Below are 22,237 nucleotides of genomic sequence, written 5' to 3'. Positions count from 1 at the left end.
AAACCTTAAGTTACAAAAAGACACAAAAACAGGAATATACATTCCATCCAGCACAGCTTACTTTACCAGTCATTAAACAAAAGGAAATCTAATGCATTTCTAGCTAGATTACTTACTAACTAACAGAAGTTCTGAGACTGCATTCCTGATCTGTTCCCAGCAAAAGCATCACCCAGACGGATAAACCCTTTGTTTCCCCCCCATCCCGATATGAAAGTATCTTATCTCCTCATTGGTCATTTTGGTCAGGTGCCAGCGAGGTTATCTTAGCTTCTTAACCCTTTACAGGTGAAAGGGTTTTGCCTCTGGCCAGGAGGGATTTTATAGCACTGTATACAGAAAGGTGGTTACCCTTCCCTTTATTTTTATGACAGCCTTCAACCTAAGTGAAAGCAAATTTGCAAGTATTTACAGGTAAACAAAGTAATCAGCCTACATCATAGCAGAGTCTTGATAGCACTTAATCATTTTAAGTGCTTATCAACGTTTACATAACTACAAAGCAATAATGTTAATGTTGCCAAGGCATTATGGTTTAGATTTGCATTGAACATGAAGTGCGAATACACTCATCTTTTTCAGGCTGAAACTTCAATTATTTCTCAGCCAACATTATGAAACTGAGCACATTTCATTATGGGAAGAGGCCATGAAGCAGTTATACTGTAGGTTTCAAGGGAATCAGTACTCCACATATTAATATATTATACATACACACAAAGCTCTAGCTTAAAGTCAACAAAGCCGGCAGACACACGTGTACATTTAGGTTGGACATACAAGCTGCAAAAAGGAGTCTTTATTGTTCCATTTTATTTGTTTTAAATAGTTACACTAACTGCATTGTGGTTATCCTGGGATACCACAGGGTTCCCATGACACAAAGAGGAAAACTGCTGTATCAACTTGCACTGTTTCCCCCCCACAGGTTAGGGAAGGTGAGAATCAACAGCCAACGTGCTGGCTTCACTGCCTCTCAGACCCCACAAAGCTAGAACCCTGCTGAATTTCCATGGAAGAGCTGTGTAGACAGACAGAAGAGAGACGCATGTTACAGAAAGGGAACTCCCTTATTTCATGGAAGTAAGCATATTGACATATTTTATTTTCTGGTATTACTCCCAGGAAGAGGATGGTTGCCAGTATCATGCTAGTAGTTTATCATACACTTTAAATTACAAAGTATCTTAAAGCGGGTATGAGTATCATTAGGACTGGCAGTCATGTTTCAGAGCAAAAACTATTTTTACCTCAGTGCAACTAGAAATGTAACCCGATAGACAGAATTTCACTAGCAGTCTTCCAATATACTTTTAGTCATAGCAAAAACAATTCAAAAGTGCAACACTCTAGGTTTATTTCCCACAGTGAAGCAGATGAATATAGAAAGTGATCAGTGTTCTTTTGCAGGAAGGTTAAAGGGATTCTGTCAATTTATGTCTGTGTGTGTCTACCTACTATTACAATTGCCATCTAGAATTACTACAGATGAAAGATTAGTGACAGAATATTTTCTTTCCTTTTGTTTACTTGATGAATATGACAACACTATGTACAATCAATTTAATTGTTTCCCCTGCCTAGGCACTAATCCTTTAAACCCTTACAATGAGGATTTTCAAAAGGCCTATGGAAGTGAAGTGCCCAACTTTCCAACTGACTTTCAATGGGAGTTTAGCACCTAATTCTCTTAGGCCCCTTTGAAAACCCAAGCCTATATGCATAAATTTACTCAGAAGCATAGTCCACAGAGACTTCTCGCGTGAGTAGAATTACGCCCATAGTCATTTATTTTCCTATTTGTGTGGTTTCTTCACATAGCAATGGAGAGAGAGAAAAAACAATTAAAATAGGAAAATGTGTTAGTAAAATCCATGAAAATTGACTGGTGAATTCAGAAGTAAGGATTACTTTTTAAAAAATTGACTAGATTTCACTCTATACTTTTAAGATTAGGATAAAAGGGGAAGTTTGTATGTAAAGGTTAGGACAAAAATAACTCAGCAGCTCTACGAAACAATTACAAAATCTTTTGCTATGAAGCTGTTATGTGTGGGGGTGGGGGGCGGGAACACCTAAAAGGGATAAACTCAGAGAACAACTGGAACCACAGGCCACAACAGTTGCTATAGTAACTAACAAAATAAGACAAGCTTTTTCTACAACAGGAAAATGAGGCAGTCCTAACTGTAGAACATTCATTCTCTATACAAACAGGATTCCTCTGACCACAAGCTGAGTGCCAAACTCATTTAAAAATACTTTTTTGAACAAAGTAGACATTACATCTGCTGTAAATTACCCTATTTATTAGCTAGCAGCAAGTTACCAATATAAAGATGACCTACAAATCTTAGTTAGGGATCCTAGTTACGTTAACGTGGGCCACATTATATATGCAAGAGCTGGTTATTACAGATTTGACAAAAGTTTAGTCAAAACACAGGCAAGCTTCCCTCTGCAACGCTGGGGAAGGGAGAGACACAGCTCTACTTCCCTGCCTCTCCATAGCTCTGGTGATCAGAGATGCCCATGGCCGGGGTGCTCTGCCTCCCTATGCCCAGAGCTGGGGTTTGGCTGGGAGGAAGAGGACCCAGGCAGGGTTCCAGGGCCTCTGCCTCTCCAGCAGCCAGACTGGAATGGCTCTTGTCAATTTCACCCTGCGGGTGGCTGGGAAAGCAAAAAATTACATTTAGGCTCTCCTGAAACAGAGGTTTTTCTTTAAAACACTTTCCATGGAAAATGTGAAGTTTCCTCATGCTTTTGAGAAAGTTTCCTGCCAAAGTGGGACAAAACATTAAAATATTTGCAGAGAGGGATTTTTTTTTCAGCCAGCTCTACATATATGTAGTATTTTCTATTAGTTTTTGTTAAGTGTTTAGTTCAATATGTTTCTATTCACAGGATATGCCTCATGTCCACATTAACCTTGTTGTAGGAAGTTTAAGTTTTGCATTTCCGGATTTCAAAATTTTAATTGTACAATCGTGAACAAAGCATTAGACATTTTTTCCTTTGTAAGAGCTGTGTCTGTGGTACCTGGAGAGACAAGTGTTTTGAGAAAGCCACACCTCTACAAAATTAAGTCCTAAGTATTCCCAGGCTGTCACCCTGGCTTTAACCTCCTCTTAATTTTATTAAGATGATGTTGAAGTAAAAAGAAAATGGTACAGAGTTTAAGCATAGAAGTTTCTGGTTATCAGGGAATGAGGTACAGATTATCAAGGCGTGCGAAATTCAGTTTAGGAACGGGTGGCGTAAGAATCTGCAATCTCCCCGATTGGGGGTAAAAGTTTAATGGGTCGAAGTACCGACATTGAGATATGGGGGTATGTTGTTCATATAATGGCTATGTTCAAGTGTGTTCTAAGTTCCAAACTACATCCACTATATCTCCCATTGAAGAGCAGTATTTTTCCACAAGCTCGCTCTTTACTGACACATTCCTCCCATTCCATTTCAAACAGAAGTGGCTCCTCCCCTTCTTTTTCCTCTCTATCTTTCACATGTTAAGAGGACAGAGAATATTGAGGCCCCTCTTAGTCAGGGTTGTTTCTAATCACAAGGCATGTTGGGAAATAAGACCACAGGTGTCAGACAGACATGGGTGGGGACTAGCACACTGCTAGTTGAACATTTTTTCACCTGAAGTAGGAGCAATTACTTGATGGAAAATGGCTTTGTTATTCTAGGTAAGGTAGTTCCATGTTCAAATCTTCTGGGGAAAATTACAGATAAAACTAGAAGTTTTTGTCTACTATGTGATTTGATACTCTCTCCCTCATGTTAGGAGCTTTTGCTTAAAGATAACAAGACAACTGAAATCCTAATATTCTACATTCAATGCAATCTCTTAAAGATGTTTAGTGTTTCACAATTTCAAAACACAGAAATAGCAAAGAAAGGTTATAAAATATTTTTACAGAATGCAGCGAAACCACAAACCAGAAAATTATTCCCAGTTCCTTAGATTTTTGAAACTGTACAATATTTTCAGTTTTTGTAATTAGCTGTATGAAAACTTTTGCACATGAAGTGTTTAAAGTGGAACAAGCAGTTTCAGAAAAAGGCAGGAATTGCTCTTGCAATTACGCTTATTTTTTTAAACTTTGACATATTAAAATTAAATATGAGAGTCACAATGTCTGGGATAGAGCGAGGTCAAAGAGGAAATTCTGTTTGCTATGACAGTCTCACTCACAAAGGCTAGAGCTTAGTAAAGGAAGACAGATTCAATGGTAGAACTTATTCAAATTCTCTTGCCTTTTATTTCATTCTCCTTTTATTCATCATCATCAAGGGGTTGAACACACAGGAAGTACTGCTCATCTCATATTGAAAAAAAAAATGTGGCACTTTACCTTTTCCCTCACTATAACATCAAACCAAATGACTCAATATTGTCTTAGCCAAATACCTAATCTCTCATTGCAATATGTAAATACTGTTTTGTTAACAAGTATCTTTAACATTATGGTTGAAATTGCAACAGGTAATAGCAAAGTAATAAACTAAGAGGCCCTAAGTGAATAAATCAGTTACCAAACGAAGAAAAACACCACTCTTGATTAAAATCCCAGATACAATACTCAAACATACAAACTGGACAAGAATATACACAAACTTACCAACATAAAATAAGCATTTAGAATGCAACAAGCTCTCTGTCCACAACCGACATATTTCACTTTCTGTAAGAGCTTCTACTCCATAATAGGCTTGATATTCTACTTTTGGTAATATGTACACTGGAATATGCTGTAAGTAAAAATAATATTAGCCAAAAGGCCATTAATTATCTACAAGTTATTACAGCACCTTAATTACTTTTTAGTATACGACAATCATCACAGCCTTCTAAATATCACTCACTCAAGAAGCAAGAGAATAATTACACAGGATTTTGGTACAACAGAACATTTTACATGAAACACTGTAAATTTAAACAATTATAATATTAAAGAAAGGTGAAAAATATAAAAAATAGAAAAATGACTAAGTAAGCTTTTATGTATAAGCAAACTACAATCTAATAAATTCCTAATTAGGTAAAGTTATTAGACTCTGCCATCTGCTGCCACCTCCAGGAATTCAAGAAAAATTAGACAATTGTTCTATTTCTGAAATAACCTATTAGAGGGAAAGGAAAATGCCATACATATTATATACCAAGAACACATTTAAAATCCAAAAATATAATTTCCATTTTAACACTAACATTTTGTGTTTAAAATACATAGAACATCAGTTTTCCTTTTATCTACAATGAATGGAAATAAAGCTTTCCCCCCAACCTAAAATTACTTCAGAAGTGTAGAGTTTGTACGCACAGCTTTAACTTTCAGCGGATGGAAGCACAACTATTAATAAATAACAAAGCTCATAATTATGATTGTGAATGAAAGCAGAAGCCCTGAAGAGCTGACAAAATGAGATGTTAGAAGTCTTTAATCTACATGTAGACCTTCCCATGGAAGACTCCTTCACTATTAGTTCAAAGTAATTATTAATTTTTAAGATTTGAAATTGAGTGCAAATACTAAAATCCCATGAATCCCAAAATCAACACTTCAAAAATTATCCTTTTTGGGGAAAATGCGTTAAAACCTCTGTTAACATAAATCTCCCCCCAACACTATTGTCCCTCAGAGCTTGAGGGGAAAATGTGTAATACCATAGCAAGAAGCAAAAAACAGTCATCAGGATTTAAGCAACGTACTAGGTAGTCACTTAGCATTTACCTAGCATTTACAAGAAAGGAGCTAGTATCTAAACAGCGATAACTCCTCCAAATAATGTACTGATCAGTGAACCTTGGGGAATAATCAAAGCATAATGGAGACTGAATTCTGCATTAATAGAGATAGGCAATATGTGAGCATATTCCAAAAGTCTCACAGATTGTATGTGTTTTTAGGCATGAGGTAACATGCTAAATTCACCAAATGAAAGTCTTAGACTAGAGGATCTACTCAAAGCACCGGAATCCCCTGATGATTTCAGAGTAAGTTTTTGATTCCAAGCTAGGCAAAGTCTATACTGGAATATTAGGAATTCCCATGCTACTGAGATAGACTTTTGTTTCTCAAGTGCAACCATCTGCTGTGAAACACTTCATAGCAGCTTTTTCAACAGAATGAAGTGGGTCTGTGGGCCTTCTGGAAACCGAGATATGATCTTCTGGCCGACCTGCAAACCAGATTCCTCCTACCATCCCCCTTTGTGTTCTGGGAAACTCTACGGCCGCCTCCAGTCTTTCTAGCAGTTTGGGACCATTGACTACCTTTACCTTTGATTGGCAAAGGACAGGGAAAAAAAGGCACGACAAAGCATTGTAGGAGTGACATGAGAAAATTCCACTTAAAATTTTTCTCCCTACTTCATTTCATTCAATATCACCTAATACATTGCTTCTCAGCCAGGGGTCCGAGGCCTTTAGGAAATCCCCGAGCAGGTCTCAGGGGGTCCGCCAAATAAATGAAAGAGCAGGGCTGGCGTTAAGGCTGAGGGGCTGAGAAAGCCCTGCCCTGAGGGGCTGAAGCCAAAGCCTGAGCATCTTAGCTTCGTAAAAAGAACAGGAGTACTAGTGGCACCTTAGAGACTAACAAATTTATTGGAGCATAAGCTTTCGTGAGCTACAGCCCACTTCATCGGATGCATAGAATGGAACATACAGTAAGAAGATAGATAGATAGACAGATACATATACACAGAAGGTGGAAGTTGCCATACAAACTGTAAGAGGCTAATTAATTAAGATGAGCTATTATCAGCAGGAGAAAAAAACTTTTGTAGTGATAATCAAGATGGCTCATTTAAACAGTTGACAAGAAGGTGTGAGGATACTTAACTTCAGGAAATAGATTCAATATGTGTAATGACCTAGGGACCCCTGTGGCATTGTGCCTGGGCAATTCCCCTGCTTGCTACCCACTAACACCAGCCCTGGCTTTTATATGCAGAAAAACAGTTGTGGCACAGGTGGACCGTGGAGTTTTTAATAGTATTGGGGGGATGGGGGTGGTTCAGAAAGAAAAAGGTTGAGAACCCCTGACCTAATATACCAATATCAAGCAACATGCTTGTACCACCCAGGGTTACGTCCACCTCCTCTCCACTTCCAGCTATATAAAGGCTCCTCTGGTGCTGCTGCTAGGTCTGTTACAATGTGTTTCATATGCCAGTGCGGTTCTCTCTCTCTCCTCACCAAGATGCAAAAGGAAGGAGAAGTGAGCATTCTATAGCTTTACATGAGGGATTCTCCATAGCATAAAAAGAGCATGAACAACCCAGATCAGAAGGTGGAATTCCCTGATGTTTTAGTGAAAACCCTACTCCAATCTTATCACAAGGAAACCAAGGCCCACTACTGAAATAAATACAGGCAGAGCTGGCAGCAGTGCTTATAGTTAAGGTTGCTTAACACTTTCCATTACAAGACCCTGATTTCATTTGCTTATAACTTTGCTGAATTTGAACCATTCACCTGCAATTTTCTGAGTTTGCTTCATGCTGACCTTTCTTTTCAAATTTCAGTGTGAACGGCTGAAGCATTTCCAAGAATGGGTTTGGGGGAAAATACGATGTTTTTCCAAAGTTAAAACACACTTACATATCGATACTTTGTAGCAGGGACTTGAAATGTGGCAGGCAGGTCACTCTGATGCCAAAGAGGTACCTTTTGCTCTCTTCATGAAAATTTTCTTATATTTTGCTAAATTATAAGCTTTTGAAAATCATAATTTGCACGTGCTCAGTACTGGTTTGTCTGGTGCTGGCAACAAAGGCGTGTCTCATACTCCCCATCTAGTATCTGTCTCACATAGAGAAGACCCTGCTCCTCCCAGTTACTTCATTAGCTGCAGTGGTCAAGATGTTTCTGCTATGGATCTAAAAGTCCCAACCCTGCTGATGACCCATGTGAGGGTCAGTATGGTTCCACATCAGGGAATTTCTGGTTGTGTTCTGTTTTGTGGGGAGGGAGTGTTTCAGTTTGCTTTTTTTTTTTTTTTTTAAACGAGTAAATTATATTTTTCATAAAAAGGTAAAAGAATTTTAAAGTTGCAAAGTCAAATGCTAAAAAAGTTAAGAAATGTCAGAATTAAGGGGTACCTGGCACAACCTTAATTCAGCGCTCTTGTACATATGCAATTCCTAACTTTTGAGTGCTTGATTTTGGAACCTGAACATTGTTCTAATGTAGTTTTTTTGTATGTGATACATAAAATAAGAGTCCTTTGCATTTCTACAAGGAGTCCGTTGGCACCTTAAAGACTAACAGATTTATTTGGGCATAAGCTTTAGTGGTTTTTTTACCCACGAAAGCTTATGCCCAAATAAATCTGTTAGTCTTTAAGGTGCCACCGGACTTCCCTTTGTTTTTGTGGATACAGACTAAGATGGTTACCCCTCTGATACTCTGCATTTCTGCATCATCTTCCTAGGATCTAAATGCAATTTACAAATACTAATATTCCCACAACCCTTGTGAGGTAACTATAATTATTTCCATTTTACAAGCGTACAGTTGAGATTAACTGACTTGCTCAAGGTCACACAAAGTGTGAGAGCACGAGCAATAGAGCAGCGATCTCCTAACTTAATGAGACCAAATTCCCATTGTGGGAGTGTCACCACACTAAGTAGTGAGGGATCAGACCCTAAAGTACTTAACTGCATGAACTAAATGGGGCTACACAAGTCAAAAGATATCCTCGCCTCTCTCCCTACAGAAAATAATTGCGCATCGGATAGAAATTGGACAGTTACAGAAATGAACAAAATACAAAAGGATGTATTAGTGAGGACTGGATGAAATACATTAAAGGAATAAGTGTGTGTAAACAATACTGCAGCGCTTGAGGCAATGCCTTTATCTCCTTAGAGCACTTTAAATAAAAGTTTTGTTAATGGAACAAGTTTCGGTCAAGCACATATGTAAAAGGTGCCAAAAGCAAGATCTTTACCTTTCTGATTTGTCTTTTATTATAGGATCGTGGCCCTGTCCTTACTTTTTGTACACTGCAACGTACGAGTAACAGCAGGTCATCCAGACTGAACAATTTATATACAAGATTGCCATCCTGAGGAGCTGTGTATTCTGACTGGTCTTCAACGAGCGTCTTAAGTTCACTTGGGAGCAATCCTTTTGAAAATAAATAAAAACAGAAAACAGGCTCACATAGTCTTTACAAGAAAGTAATTAGATTTTTTTCCCCTCTCAGAGTAGAATAAAACATTTATTGTATTTTATCTTTTAGTTAGAGGTTTGTAAAATTGTCTTATCAAACCAGAGGGGTCACTTGCTATGAATTTCTAGATAAACCAAACCTAGAAAATGTCATGGACCAATCCTGTGTAATAACTAAAAGTATACTAAACACTTGCATATATTTTGCCCTCGTCACAGCTATTCTTATGCAAACAGAACACTAGGCTGCTGTTCTAATACAAATGGAGGGTCAGAGTCTGACCTCTGTTGCACCAGTGGACACCCGGAATGACTTCACTGAAGACAAAAGTAGTAAATCTGAATCTACTCTGCTGTAACATGGCAGATTCTGTCCCAAATACTGTGATCATCTGTGGAATCAGAAGTTGTTCGTGAATGTGAATTTAATTCTGTGATTTATTAAGATTTAGAGAGAAAAGATTTAGAATACTGTACACAGCTATAATCATAGTAGTTAGGAGACCAAGCCCATGGCTGGGGACAAGTGCTACAGGCTTAAAAAGACTAAAAGACCTAAAAAAAAGTGCCAGGGTTGCATGGGTAAGGGAACTCTTATTGCCCGAAGCTCATCGTCAGTTTGGTTTAAAATGCATCTACTAAAATATAGAATTGCAATTAATAAAACTGGATGTCTTTCTTGGACCTATATAGATTTAGAGTAATACATAATTTTTGATGGCTTCAAAACACAGCAACAATGGTGTTTTGGCAGCTGCCATCTCTAAATGTAGGAGTTCTAGATTAATGGCTTTCATTGCCATCACTGCACATGACCTGTAGTTCTTTGCCTCTTTCTTTTTAGGTTTCATATTCAGAATAAAGACATTTTTAGGCTTTTGATCCAGCAGCTACTAAACTAGTGTATGATTTTGTGAAACACCATGTACGTGGCAAGATGTTTGATTTTTAACATATTTATGCTTCAAACTAAGAAAACTGACTTTCGAATGTCTCCCTCACCAACAGAAGTTTGTCCAATAAAAGATATTACCTCACTCACTGTGACGTTCTGTACCTCGGGGGAACACCCAGCACCCCCATGTTCATCCTTGTAAAATGATTGTGTGGTATCCAATGCAAAGTTTGTCATATGGGGGGTCTTCGGAAGGCTCATGATGCACTGAGCATTGTTGTTAAAGTAATGTTACAGTAATTTATGGGTTTTAATTTCATGTATATAGTTATGATGCTGAAAATGTGTCCTCATGGCTTAAGGTAAGCCCAGGAAAAAGCTCCCCAAGACCAGAGGGGCAGTTCACAGGAACAAAGGACATTGGCCTAGGCAACAGCAAAGGATCTGTCGGACTCTCGAGCGAGTCACCCCACTTCCTTTGGTCAGTTTGGGACTGCGATGAGGTAATGATCACCTGACCCTGAAGGGGGGGCAAAGCCAAGAGGGAAGAAAGAACATGATACAAGGGAGAGACATTAGCCATGCTCTTCCTCTCTCTTCCACCTCCATCTACAGACATCACCACCAAGTGACTGAAGCACTGATCAAAGGGTGGAGCCTGGCTGAAGGGCAACCAGTCAGCCTGTGATAAGAAGCATCTAAGTTTGTAAGGGCACTGAAAGTGTTAAGATCAGCTTAGAATGCGTTTTGCTTTTCTTTCATTTGACCAAATCCAACTTGTTAGATTTTAAGTGATTATAAGTCAAAGTATATCTTTATAGTTAAAAAATCTGTTTGTTTATTCTACCTGAAGCAGTGCATTTGGTTTGAAGTGTGTCAGAGATGCCTTTTGGGATGCCTTTTGTTACACTGACAAACTCACATAAGCTTGCAGCGTCCAGCGGGCACAACTGGACGCTGCAAGATGGAGGTTCCTAGGGTTGTGTCTGGGACTGGAGATATTGGCTAGTGTCATTCGGTTGCACAATCCAAGCAGTTTACATGCCAGAGACTGTGCGTGAACAGCCCAGGTGTGGGGGTTCTCACAGCAGAGCAGGGTAAGGCTGGCTCCCAGAGTCAAGAATCGGAGTGACCTAGCAGATCACTGGTCCAGATAACACCAGACGAACGTCACACCCACCTTGTCCAAGACTCTGGTACTCACATGACTACAACTACAATGCATATTTCAAATGCTGACATCCTGCATACACTCAGGCCAGATAGAAAAGGAGTACTTGTGGCACCTTAGAGACTAACCAATTTATTTGAGCATAAGCTTTCGTGAGCTACAGCTCACCAAGTGAGCTGTAGCTCACGAAAGCTTATGCTCAAATAAATTGGTTAGTCTCTAAGGTGCCACAAGTACTCCTTTTCTTTTTGCGAATACAGACTAACATGGCTGTTACTCTGAAACCTGTCATCAGGCCAGATAGTCAGCCCATCCACTGAGGGCACACAAAAGGGCCAAAAAATCTATTTATGATGCCTTCTGAGAGTTACCTCCATGTAATAGCGCTGGATGCTTAACTGACCCCCAAACTGAGGAGCTGTGAGATGGCATACAAACCTACTTTTGCCCCTGTATCTCTGGGCCAAGTGTAGCCTGGATGAACTATCACATCCAGCTCTTCAAAATCAAATTTAAACTGATTCCTGTACATTTTAAAGAGATTTTAAAAAGAACCTTTGTTAAAGGACCCATCTGCCTGTTCTGCCCCCAAAACTTAAATTTTAGGTAGGTAAATAAAACTTCATTCAGCATCTCTTTTATGATGCCTTTAATAGAGTTTAAAAAACAAAAACAGAAATATAAACTTTTCTGGGGTTAAGTATCAATCGTTTATCTGAAGAAGGAGTAACAGATAGGAAAGGTGGAAATATGTGCCAATCTTAGAACAAAGCAAAAACTGATATAACACTGTGAAAAAATATTAAATCTAGATCAACATTAAAGTTATACACACAGTATATACATCCAAAGAGAGATATTTCAAAATCACTTATTCCTAGTACATGATCTGAATGACATGAACTGAAAAGAATCACAAATTAATCAATAATCTGTGCGTCTGCTCCAGGCCTGCTGCCAAAAAAGATACAGAAAAGTATGGAAGTTTATCAGAATTACTGTATAATTTTGAATCACCTCAAATGGTTTACTGAACACTTTATGTCTGCCATTCTTTCATTTGGCAGCACAACTGCTCCAAACTTCTCCAGCAGCATTGGTTTGCTGGCATAGCTAGAGAAATCAAAGTTCTAAGTGCCAAACACTTGAATTTCATATTTTTACTGTGTGAAAGCCAAGATACTAAAAGAACAAATTTGTACCTCTCTGATTGAGGGCAGGTGTGAACACCTGAGGGTGTAATTCCCAGGTTGAGATGATATACCCACTCTGATTGAGGGCAGGTGTGAACACCTGAGGGTGTAATTCCCAGGTTGAGATGATATACCCACTCTGATTGAGACAGTGTGCTAAAATTAGAAGAGTAGCTGTGGCGGCATGAGGGCTCGCTGCTCCGAGTGTGCACCAGCATCTCTGATACTGCAGCTATACTTCTATTTTTTTAGTACCCTAGGCTGATCACAGCTAGCATGGGTATGTCTCACTGAGCTGGGAATTACATCCTGAGCTGGAAGGGTAAATATATGGTTAGAGTGATGAAAAAAAATTGGATAAAAAAAATGGTGTCGACGAAACTACCTTTTTAAACCCTCATTTCAGCTTAATTGAAAGTTTCCCCAGGTTTTCTTCCTTTTACTATTGCCAGCACCACTCAGAGAGCTAACTTTCAACCACTACCGCCCTCTATCCCTTGCTTCTTAGTTATGGGGTTCCCCATTCATTCAGTATTACTCAGCTGATTCTGGCTTGCTGGCACAATGGCCAGGAGCATTAACACCAAAAGTAAGAAGAGAAAAATGATGTCCTATTGTTTACAAGTTGTACAATACCCATCTCCTTCTTTGGTCACAAATACCCAAAAGTCACCGTCCATTTATTTGCACCACAAAAGAATTAGACAATTTCTTTGGGACTGAACAGTAGCACTTGATATTGTAAAGCAAACCTCCTTCCACCATTTTGAATTGAATGGAACATAAAAAGATGAAAGAACACTCTGGAAGTACCTGTTACCTGCTGATGGTTGTTAAGCCAGGCCACAGAAGAGGTGCCCTACCTTAAGGAAAGGGGTGCAGGGACTTAGAGCTGAGACCAGAGGATGAATAGACAAATAATCCCAAAAGAAGCAGAGAACTAAGCCCTACTGGGAGAAAGATTTGTTTGGTTTGTACTGGGACTTCGGACTCTGCTACCCTTAAAGGGGTTTGAACTTTTGGAGCGAGCTGGCCAGAGGGCTGAGTCACATAAACCTCCGAACTGACTCTAAACTCTGTCAGGAAAACTGAGGCAGAGAAGCTACAGCACTGTGTTCTGCCACAAAAATGCACATGGGGCAGTGATGCAGTGACAGGGACTAATTCTCATTGGCACAAATGATAATCAGACCGTAGATTTTTAGTGAAGATATAAACGAGATAGAGAATAAATGTATTTCAATATATTTTACAAATAATATGTCCATTTTAATGGACCATGAGTGACGAACACAATATTTGGAGTCCCCCCAAAGCTTGAGAAGCTGTTGAAAGACAGGGTCCCTTCTTGGCCTGAAAGCTTAGGTACTGTAACTCTTTTTTGCTGGCTCAATAGTAAAATAAATCAAATAAAATTTTACCTTCTTTATACATTTTCCATCAAGGATCAATATAGCTACAAAGATTTTCTGCACATTTTCTGCATTTAAGCAGAGCATCCAAGATTTTCCTTATCACTCACACACAATAAAGTGCTGTTCCAAGCTCCATCACCTCTCCTCCACCCTCAAAAATTAACACATTTGCTACCACTACTGCTTTCAACAGGACTGAATTACGGCTTCTGTGGCTGCCTTATCAAATTCTCCTTCCAACTTTGCATACACTGAACACAACACTTACCCTTTGAAGCTCCCTGAAAATGTGAAGTCCATGTAAGTTTAGGTAAGCTGCTCATATTTGCAGCAGGCTCCACGCTGGAAGCTACAGTGGGTTTTGAAGGTGGTGGCACAAGGCTTGGTGTAGGATTAGAACTTTTATCACAATTTACCAGTGGCTGCTCAGGAGCTTTTGGGGAAGGCGGCTTAAGCAGTTCAGTTTGCATTTTCAAAATTTGTCCAAGAGGGTCAAATTCTTTAGACAGCCTTTTGAAAGGTTTTTTGGAAGCAATTTTCTTCTGGTCTGGGCTCTCTGAACAGTTAGCCAAGCTACTTGATGAAGTTTGTATTGGGAAGGGTGATTTAGGTATATCTGCTCCAGAGTCTGGATTAGAACTGAACACAGCTGCTTTGCAATATTCCACACTTTTACATTCTGTGTCAATAATCAAACGTTCTTCATCAGTATCACTATTGCAAAAAGAAATGGGAGTCTCATTTACTTCTGTAATTTCAGATTCTCTCTTGAAACTATCAGTTTTAGCCGAAGTATTTAACTTCGTACAACTGTCCAATACTTTGTTTGTGGCCGTACCATGTTGCTCATCATTTAACTCAACTTCATCTGAATCAAGGCCTTTAATGGAGGAATTTTCGTCAGAATCAGCCCACATGACATCACCAATCGATGACGGTAGTTGTGTCTTGTTCACATTCTGCATATTACTACATGCTGAAAATCCCTGCTCGTTAACTTTGCTTGTTCCCTCTTCAGCACCATCTCTTACAATAGATACCAACTGTTCCTCTATTTTTAGCTTGTCTGACAGAGTTTTACATACGTTAGCAGGAGGATTTTCCGTTCTGGATGTCTTCAAGGGCTTACATGTTGCTCCAAAGGTCTCCAATTCTGTGACATCATTGTCAAAGTCTAGATCCCTGTGGTCCAGAGTCTGAGTCCTCCTTAATTGACAAGCATCAGGAGGCATCTTCATATAACAAAGAAAAATTAAATCAACAATAAAGTGCATCACAGCAAAGTAAAACAAACTGCTAAATCCAATGCAACAGAGATGCACAAAATGTAGTACCCACCAGACATTATTTTGAAGACGCAAAGAAAAATATTTCAGTAATTTACGTATAAAACACCTCTAAATCTAAGAGTCACAAGAGCCTTTCAAAATATGAATAAAGGGAAGAAACAATATGAAAACTGCCATCTACGTAAGTCACACAAACAAATATATTTAAAGAGGGCACACATCAGTAATCAGACTAGATTGGACAGAAGCATTTAAGAAAAGAGAGATGCATTCAAAAAAACCTCACTCCATAATTCAGTGATAATAATGGAGAGAACCTTGTTTCCCCCCCCAATATTACTGCAGAACACAAAGATCAAGGAAATAAGCTAGCATATTTTTGAAAAGACAGACAGCTACTTACGTCCCACTGAAACATCTTTTCCTCAAATGGATTGTCCATCAACACAGCAGAGACTGGAATAATTGAATTTTTGGAAGTCAGAGTGTCCAGCGGGATTTCATGAAAAATCTGGTTCTTCTCTCTCACAGTTATCTCTTTTTTTGGGAGTGGTGAGTCAATATAAATCACTTTGACTGGTTTGGCACCTTTTAAGAGAAGGACAGGGTTTACGTTTCCCATACTCTAAAGAAAAATCATTAGGTAATTTAAATATTAAACTTCGTTCCTCTGACTTGTATTCAAAACCATTTTACAGTCAAATTAAAAAGGGTGAAAAAAAATAATTCGTTTCTATTGCTTATTCGTTGGGGAACAAATACATCTAGGAGAAGTGAAATTTATCAGGTCCCCATGGCAGTAATATGCAATAGGTTGACAGCTTACTTCAGTTTCACATACTATTTAAAAGTGCAGTTCTATCCTGAAAAGTTAATTTGTAAAATTAGCATTTTGGGGTCTCATATTCATTATATCTCACCAATTCCCATATCAAGTATGTTCAGTTTGCAAATAAAAAAAGATATTTTCTCCAACTGCCAGCCTCACAAACTGATCCACGGCTCTGAGCGTCAAGCTTGGTTTTTTCCATTTCATGTCTCATTACCAGCAAGGAATGTTCAGCAACCTAAACTATATCCTTAGCCACAGTCAGTTGTGATGCCCTCCTATTTTTAGACTTTGTCTTAAGTGCAACATTCATATCATAGACAACTTAATCTGAAGACAATGGAGATACCCTTGAAAATGTAGTTAATTTTACGGGGGGGGGGGATATCAGTGAAATTAATCTTTACAAAATCATTTGAAGGTAAGACACACACTTTAAACAAAAAACGTATACTGAAGAGTTTGGTTATTTCAGAGAATAAGACCACCCTCTTGATAATATCACACATGATGGGAGCCCTTTAAGTGATAAAGTGTTAATTTAGCACTCTGCAGATTAAAGTGAAAACCATCAAATAGGTATGCATTGAGTCAATGCAGTTATAGATTAGACAGTTTGCAAATTTCATGTATTTGTATATGAAGCAAATATTTGTATTCACTTCTTCCAATCCCCTCTTGCCAACTCCCTCCCTGGTATGGAATTCCCATTATCACGGCTTGTTTACATGAACACTTATTTTATAGCAAGCTGGGGTGTGAATCTACCCTGCACCCAGCTCACTGCACACTAAAGCTACGTACACACTGCAGCTTAAGTCAGTATAAGTTATTCACATCCTTGAGAAACATAAGCGACGTTAAGTTATACTGACCTAAGTGCCAGGAGGAAACTTCTCCCGCTGACATAGTTCCTGCCCCTTGTGGGGGCTGGAGTAATTAAGTTGATGGCAGAGCTCTCTCCCTTCGGCTTAGGGTGTCTGCACTAGTAGTGCTACGGCGGCACAGCTACATCGGTACAGCCATGCCACTGAAAGCGCTGTAGTGTAGCCATAGCCTAAGCGTCCATGTGGCGCTGCCAGCAAAACATTCTGCAGTGCACTTTGATCTGTCCCACTTTGAAATGGGAGCAGATTAAAGCACACCAAAAAACTTTTAGTGCACAGCACCAGGGTCAACATGAACAGAATGCACAGTAGACTGCTGTGGGACAGGTTGACACCCCGGCTTACTGCGAGCTAAGTAAAAATTGGTTAGCAACTGTAATGGGAGGTGGGACAAAGTATTTCCCTACCCACCTAACTCCCAATTATTTGCCTTGGGTATTCAACAAATATTGAAGAAAATACTTTTTTTTTTTTCATTCACACCAAATTTTGAGATTCCATATCACCATCAATTCACAATCCACTGACTCAAGACAACATTTTAACTTCTTTAACAAACTGGAGGAAGCAAAGTGAAAAAATGGTCAGAAGGTAGTAGATACGTAAAAAAATTGGGAAGCCTATATTCAAACTTCTGCTAGGATTCATCTGCCAACAAAAAAATTTGTATTTGCATGACTTACTTGGTTTAGACTAGGGCTGTCGATTAATCGCGGTCAACTCAGGAGATTCACTCAAAAAAAATTAATCGCAATTATAAAATTAATCACGATTAATAGCAGTTTTGAAATTTATTAAACATTTTGGATGTTTTCTACATTTTCATTTATATTGTATTCTGTGTAATAATTGAAATCAAAGTGTATATTATTTTTGAGTATAAATATTTGCACTGTAAAATGATAAACAAAAAACAGTATTTTTCAATTCACCCCATACAAATACAAATACTGTAGTGCAATCTCTGTCGTGAAAGTGCAACTTACAAATGTAGATTTTTTTTTTTGTTACGTAACTGCACTCAAAAACAAAACAATATAAAACTTCAAGAAGTCCACCAGTCCTACTTCTTGTTCAGCCCTCTTCTTATTTACAGTGTCATCAGAAAGTGAGAACAGGCATTTGCATGGCACTTTTGTAGCTGGCATTGCAAGGTATTTACGTGCCAGATATGCTAAACATTCGTATGAGCCTTCATGCTTCGACCACCATTCGAGAAGACATGCTTCCATGCTGATGACGCTCGTTAAAAAAAAAAATGTGTTAATTAAATTTGCGACTGAACTCCTTGGGGGAGAACTGTACATCCCCTGCTCTGTTTTACCTGCATTCTGCCATATATTTCATGTTATAGCAGTCTCGGATGATGACCCAGCACGTTGTTCATTTTAAGAACACTTTCACTGCAAATCTGACAAGATGCAAAGAAGATACCAAAATGAAATTTCTAAAGATAGCTACAGCATTCGACCCAAGGTTTAAGAATCTGAAGTGCCTTCCAAAACCTGAGAGGGATGAGGTGTGGACAATGCTTTCAGAAGTCTTAAAAGAGCAACACTCCGAGGCGGAAACTACAGAACCTGAACCACCAAAAAAGAAAAATCAACCTTCTTCTGGTGGTATCTGACTCAGATAATGAAAATGAACATGCATCGGTCGCACTGCTTTGGATTGTTATCGAGCAGAACCCGTCATCAGTGTGGACGCACGTCCTCTGGAATGGTGGGTGAAGCATCAAGGGACATATGAATCTTTAGTACATCTGGCACATAAATATCTTGCGACACCGGCTACAACAGTGCCATGAGAATGCTTGTTCTCACTTTCAGATGCCATTGTAAACAAGAAGTGGGCAGCATTATCTTTTGCAAATGTAAACAAACTTGTTTGTCTAAGACATTGGCTGAACAAGAAGTAGGAATGAGTGGACTTATAGGCTCTAAAATTTTATATTGTTTTCTACATTTGTAAGTTCAACTTTCATGATAAAGAGATTGCACTACAGTCCTTGTAGTAGGTGAATTGAAAAATACTGTTTCTTTTGATTTTTTACAGTGCAAATACTTGTATGCAAAAATAAATATAAACTGAGCACTGTACACTTTGTATTCTGTGTTGTAACTGAAATCAATATATTTGAAAATGTAGAAAACACCCACAAATATTTAAATAAATGGTATTCTATTATTGTTCAACAGCACGATTAAAATGTGATTACTTTTTTTAAAATTGCACGATTGAGACGCAATTACTTTTTTTTTTTTAAATCGCTTGACCACCTAGTTTAGACTAAACTACAAGTTTTTTGTGTTTTCTACTGGCAGGAGTTTCTTCTACTAACCTAACTTATTTATAGAACAGTACATTGTAACACTGGCCCTTTCAATTCCAGGAAGTTTTTACTAATTTGTTTTATGAAACTATAGGTGAATGTTTTTCTGAAGCTCTCTTATTATACAGTTAATTCTTCAATACCATCCCTACATTACTATAATTTATAAAATTTGCAAGGAACACATTTACTTACTTCACAAAGAGCACAGCTTACAATTTTAAAACACAAGGAGGGCATTTCACTGCAATAATGTGATATAAAATAGCGTGTCCAAACTCAATGTTAATTGCAATATCTCTAGAGATTGTTACTATTCTCAGTAACAAGGTAGGACAAGGTCTAAAAAACTATCAGTTTCTCTCCTTAAGAACAGAGAAGTAACTTCAGTAGCTGATTTTTTTAAAGTTTACTTTTTATGATAATTGCCATGAAACTGGACCTTTTTTCCTTTACAGAAAAAGAAATTTCCTTCTTGGCTCATTTCCAGATTATTATAGAAAACTGCCTCATGTTTTCCTTCAATGAATTTATGGAATAAATTAATAACTCCAGCTAAACTATATTAACTGAACGGATTTTTAACTGAAAAGCATAATAATATTGAGCAGAAAGGCCATGATACCTGCATCCTAGATGGCTGCTTCCTCCTGAAGCACCAAAATCACAGCTATAAAAATAGCTGAATTTTCATGCTCCCTGACTTTGTTTTTAAATGAAAGAAAAACCCAAACATGCAGATCATGGTACAACACTGAAATGTAATTCTGAGACAACTAATGGCTTTTATGGGATGGGATGGCATCTTTCAAATAATATCACAAGATTCTTCCCCCCACCCCCTTCTGCTTCATCAGAAGGAGTCTTGCTGTTCTTTGATATAGTTAATAGCTTTCACTTAACGGAATTATCTGAGATAGGTATTGGTGTATAGTGTTGCTACATTTGATATAGGTCACCATGACAGTAATAAATGTTATATAACTGAAATGAAATAATTCTGTTGTTGATGTGTGAACTAGATTAGAAACCAGCTTTGTCTCCCAGGGCCCCAGGGCTAACAGGTGGAAAAAAATATTTCAGTCAGAAAATAAGTACACAGTAAACACACTGGAGATATTAAGGTGTGCCATTTTTACAGTCAATTTGTTGACCATAACTGCACTTTTACAGTTGACAAAAATATATCAGATACACATTAAACCATATTCACTGAAGATGATATGAGGTGTTAAATCACATCCATGTTTTGTTTTATTTTTTAATCTGATTACAGTATGTCTGGGTATATTGATTAATCCATTTTAAGTCATTGGTTTTTGCTTTTCAAAATGATCAAACACACTGGAAACACACAATATCTGAGTCAAAAATTCAAAAATTCTCAAGTTTTGGAACATCATTTTTGTAGGTGTTCATTTGCAAGGAAGAGCAACATACATCCTCTTGAGAAGAACAAATCCTGTAGACTTTCAAAAGTGACACTGAAATTATAGGTGTGCCACATGTATGAAGTAATCTTTTATTTTAAACCAGTGGTTCTCAACCTTTTTTTATTAGCAGACCCGTAAAAAATTTTTAATGAAGGTGGAAATCTCAGGCAGTCTGTGGACCCCCAAGGTCCGCAGACCACAGGCTGAAAACCAATGTTTTAAACACTGAGATTGGTCATGACAATAGGAACAATTGACTTGGGTTACTTCTAACAGAGTGAGTGTAATTGATTTAGGCCTAAACTTTTAAAGGTATTTAGGCATTTAGTGCACACATCATTGCAACACTTAACTGATTCAGGAGCCTCAAGGTATGACTACATTACAAAATTAAGTCAACCTAAGTTACGTTAACATACAGTCACCGCAGTAATTAAATTGCTTTTGCATGTCCACACTACGCTCCTTGTGTCAGTGATGTATGTGCTCACCAGCAGCGCTTGCACTGATTTAACTGTCAGCGTGGTGCATTGCGGGAAGGCTTCTGAAATGCAGCAGCAGTCGACATAAGCAACGCAGTATCTACACTGACACTGCATCAACCTAACTATAATTGACCTAAGCACTACACTTCTCACGAAGGTAGAGTTATTAAATCGTTGTAGTGGGTGAATTACATAGAAAGGAGCTACATTTTACTGTGGACGCTTACAGAGCTAGGTTGATATATGCTGCCTTACGTCAACCTAACTCTGTAGTATCAACCAGGGCTCAGTCTCATTTTCAAAAAAGATTTAAACACTTGGAAGCCAAAAAGTGCTTAAATCCTCTCTGAAATTGAGATTTAGGCTCCTAAATCAGTTAGAAAAGCTACTAGAAACTTCCAGAAAGACTGTTGTGAACGCCGAGTAATTTTCTATGGGCCGATCAAGTCTAAAAACCAGAGTAACCCAAAAAGGCCTAAGCTCATCCCTCTCTCTGCTTTTGTTGGTTTTATTTTGTGTTCATTTTTTCCCTTTGCTTTTCTTTATTTTCTGATGCCAGTCATGAATGCCATGCCTATAGACTTGAAGTCAAGGAATTTCTCAGATTTTACCAATGAACTCTAGGTGATAGACTTGGTTTTGCCTGAACATTCTGATGGCAGTGCCACTGGTTCCTGTCACCAGGAAAGAGGGGGAAACTACATCTAGCTATGAGATTGTGCCTCTAATCCACCCTTTCCAATCAGAGAATTTACATGGACCAGACTCTGTATGCCTAAGGAAAGAGCCATAACCCCACCATGAAACTGTCTAAAATGACTATCCCCATCTACCACCAGACCAGAAAAGGAGCACTATTTTCTTATTTTTCCCTTCTCTTGTCTTCTTTTTGTTGGTCGGTGTGTGTTTATGCAAACTGATTTGACAAAACTTAAAAAGCCTGAATGCTCTATCTGAAACACAATTACCATTCCCTCATTAAGAAACAAAGCTGGTTTTGTAACTTGTAAATGTTTCCTGCACACTTAGATTAATTAAGTGGAAGGGCTAACGTGTAGTATGATTACTGAGAAGTTAGATCTCAGACCATTAAAAAGAATCCTAAGCTACAAGATAGC

General features: G+C 38.3%; 1 protein-coding gene across 3 annotated transcripts in view; it reads right to left on the bottom strand.

Moving 5' to 3' along the window:
* ICE2 (interactor of little elongation complex ELL subunit 2) overlaps positions 1-22,237 on the bottom strand; it is a 61,131-nt gene that overhangs the window by 11,340 nt on the left and 27,554 nt on the right. For all 3 annotated transcript variants that reach the window (XM_048866909.2, XM_048866911.2, XM_048866910.2), the window contains 4 exons: positions 15,557-15,741; positions 14,133-15,096; positions 8,967-9,145; positions 4,629-4,758 (listed from right to left, as the gene is read on the bottom strand). In XM_048866909.2, the coding sequence (XP_048722866.1) occupies positions 4,629-4,758; positions 8,967-9,145; positions 14,133-15,096; positions 15,557-15,741 (1,458 nt within the window). The remainder of the gene's footprint in view (positions 1-4,628; positions 4,759-8,966; positions 9,146-14,132; positions 15,097-15,556; positions 15,742-22,237) is intronic.

This window comes from Caretta caretta, chromosome 10 (assembly GCF_965140235.1).
Source record: "Caretta caretta isolate rCarCar2 chromosome 10, rCarCar1.hap1, whole genome shotgun sequence".
Lineage (NCBI taxonomy): Eukaryota > Metazoa > Chordata > Testudines > Cheloniidae > Caretta > Caretta caretta.
The sequence above is the reverse complement of the archived record's forward strand: the minus strand, read 5'-3'. Positions and strand labels throughout refer to the sequence as shown.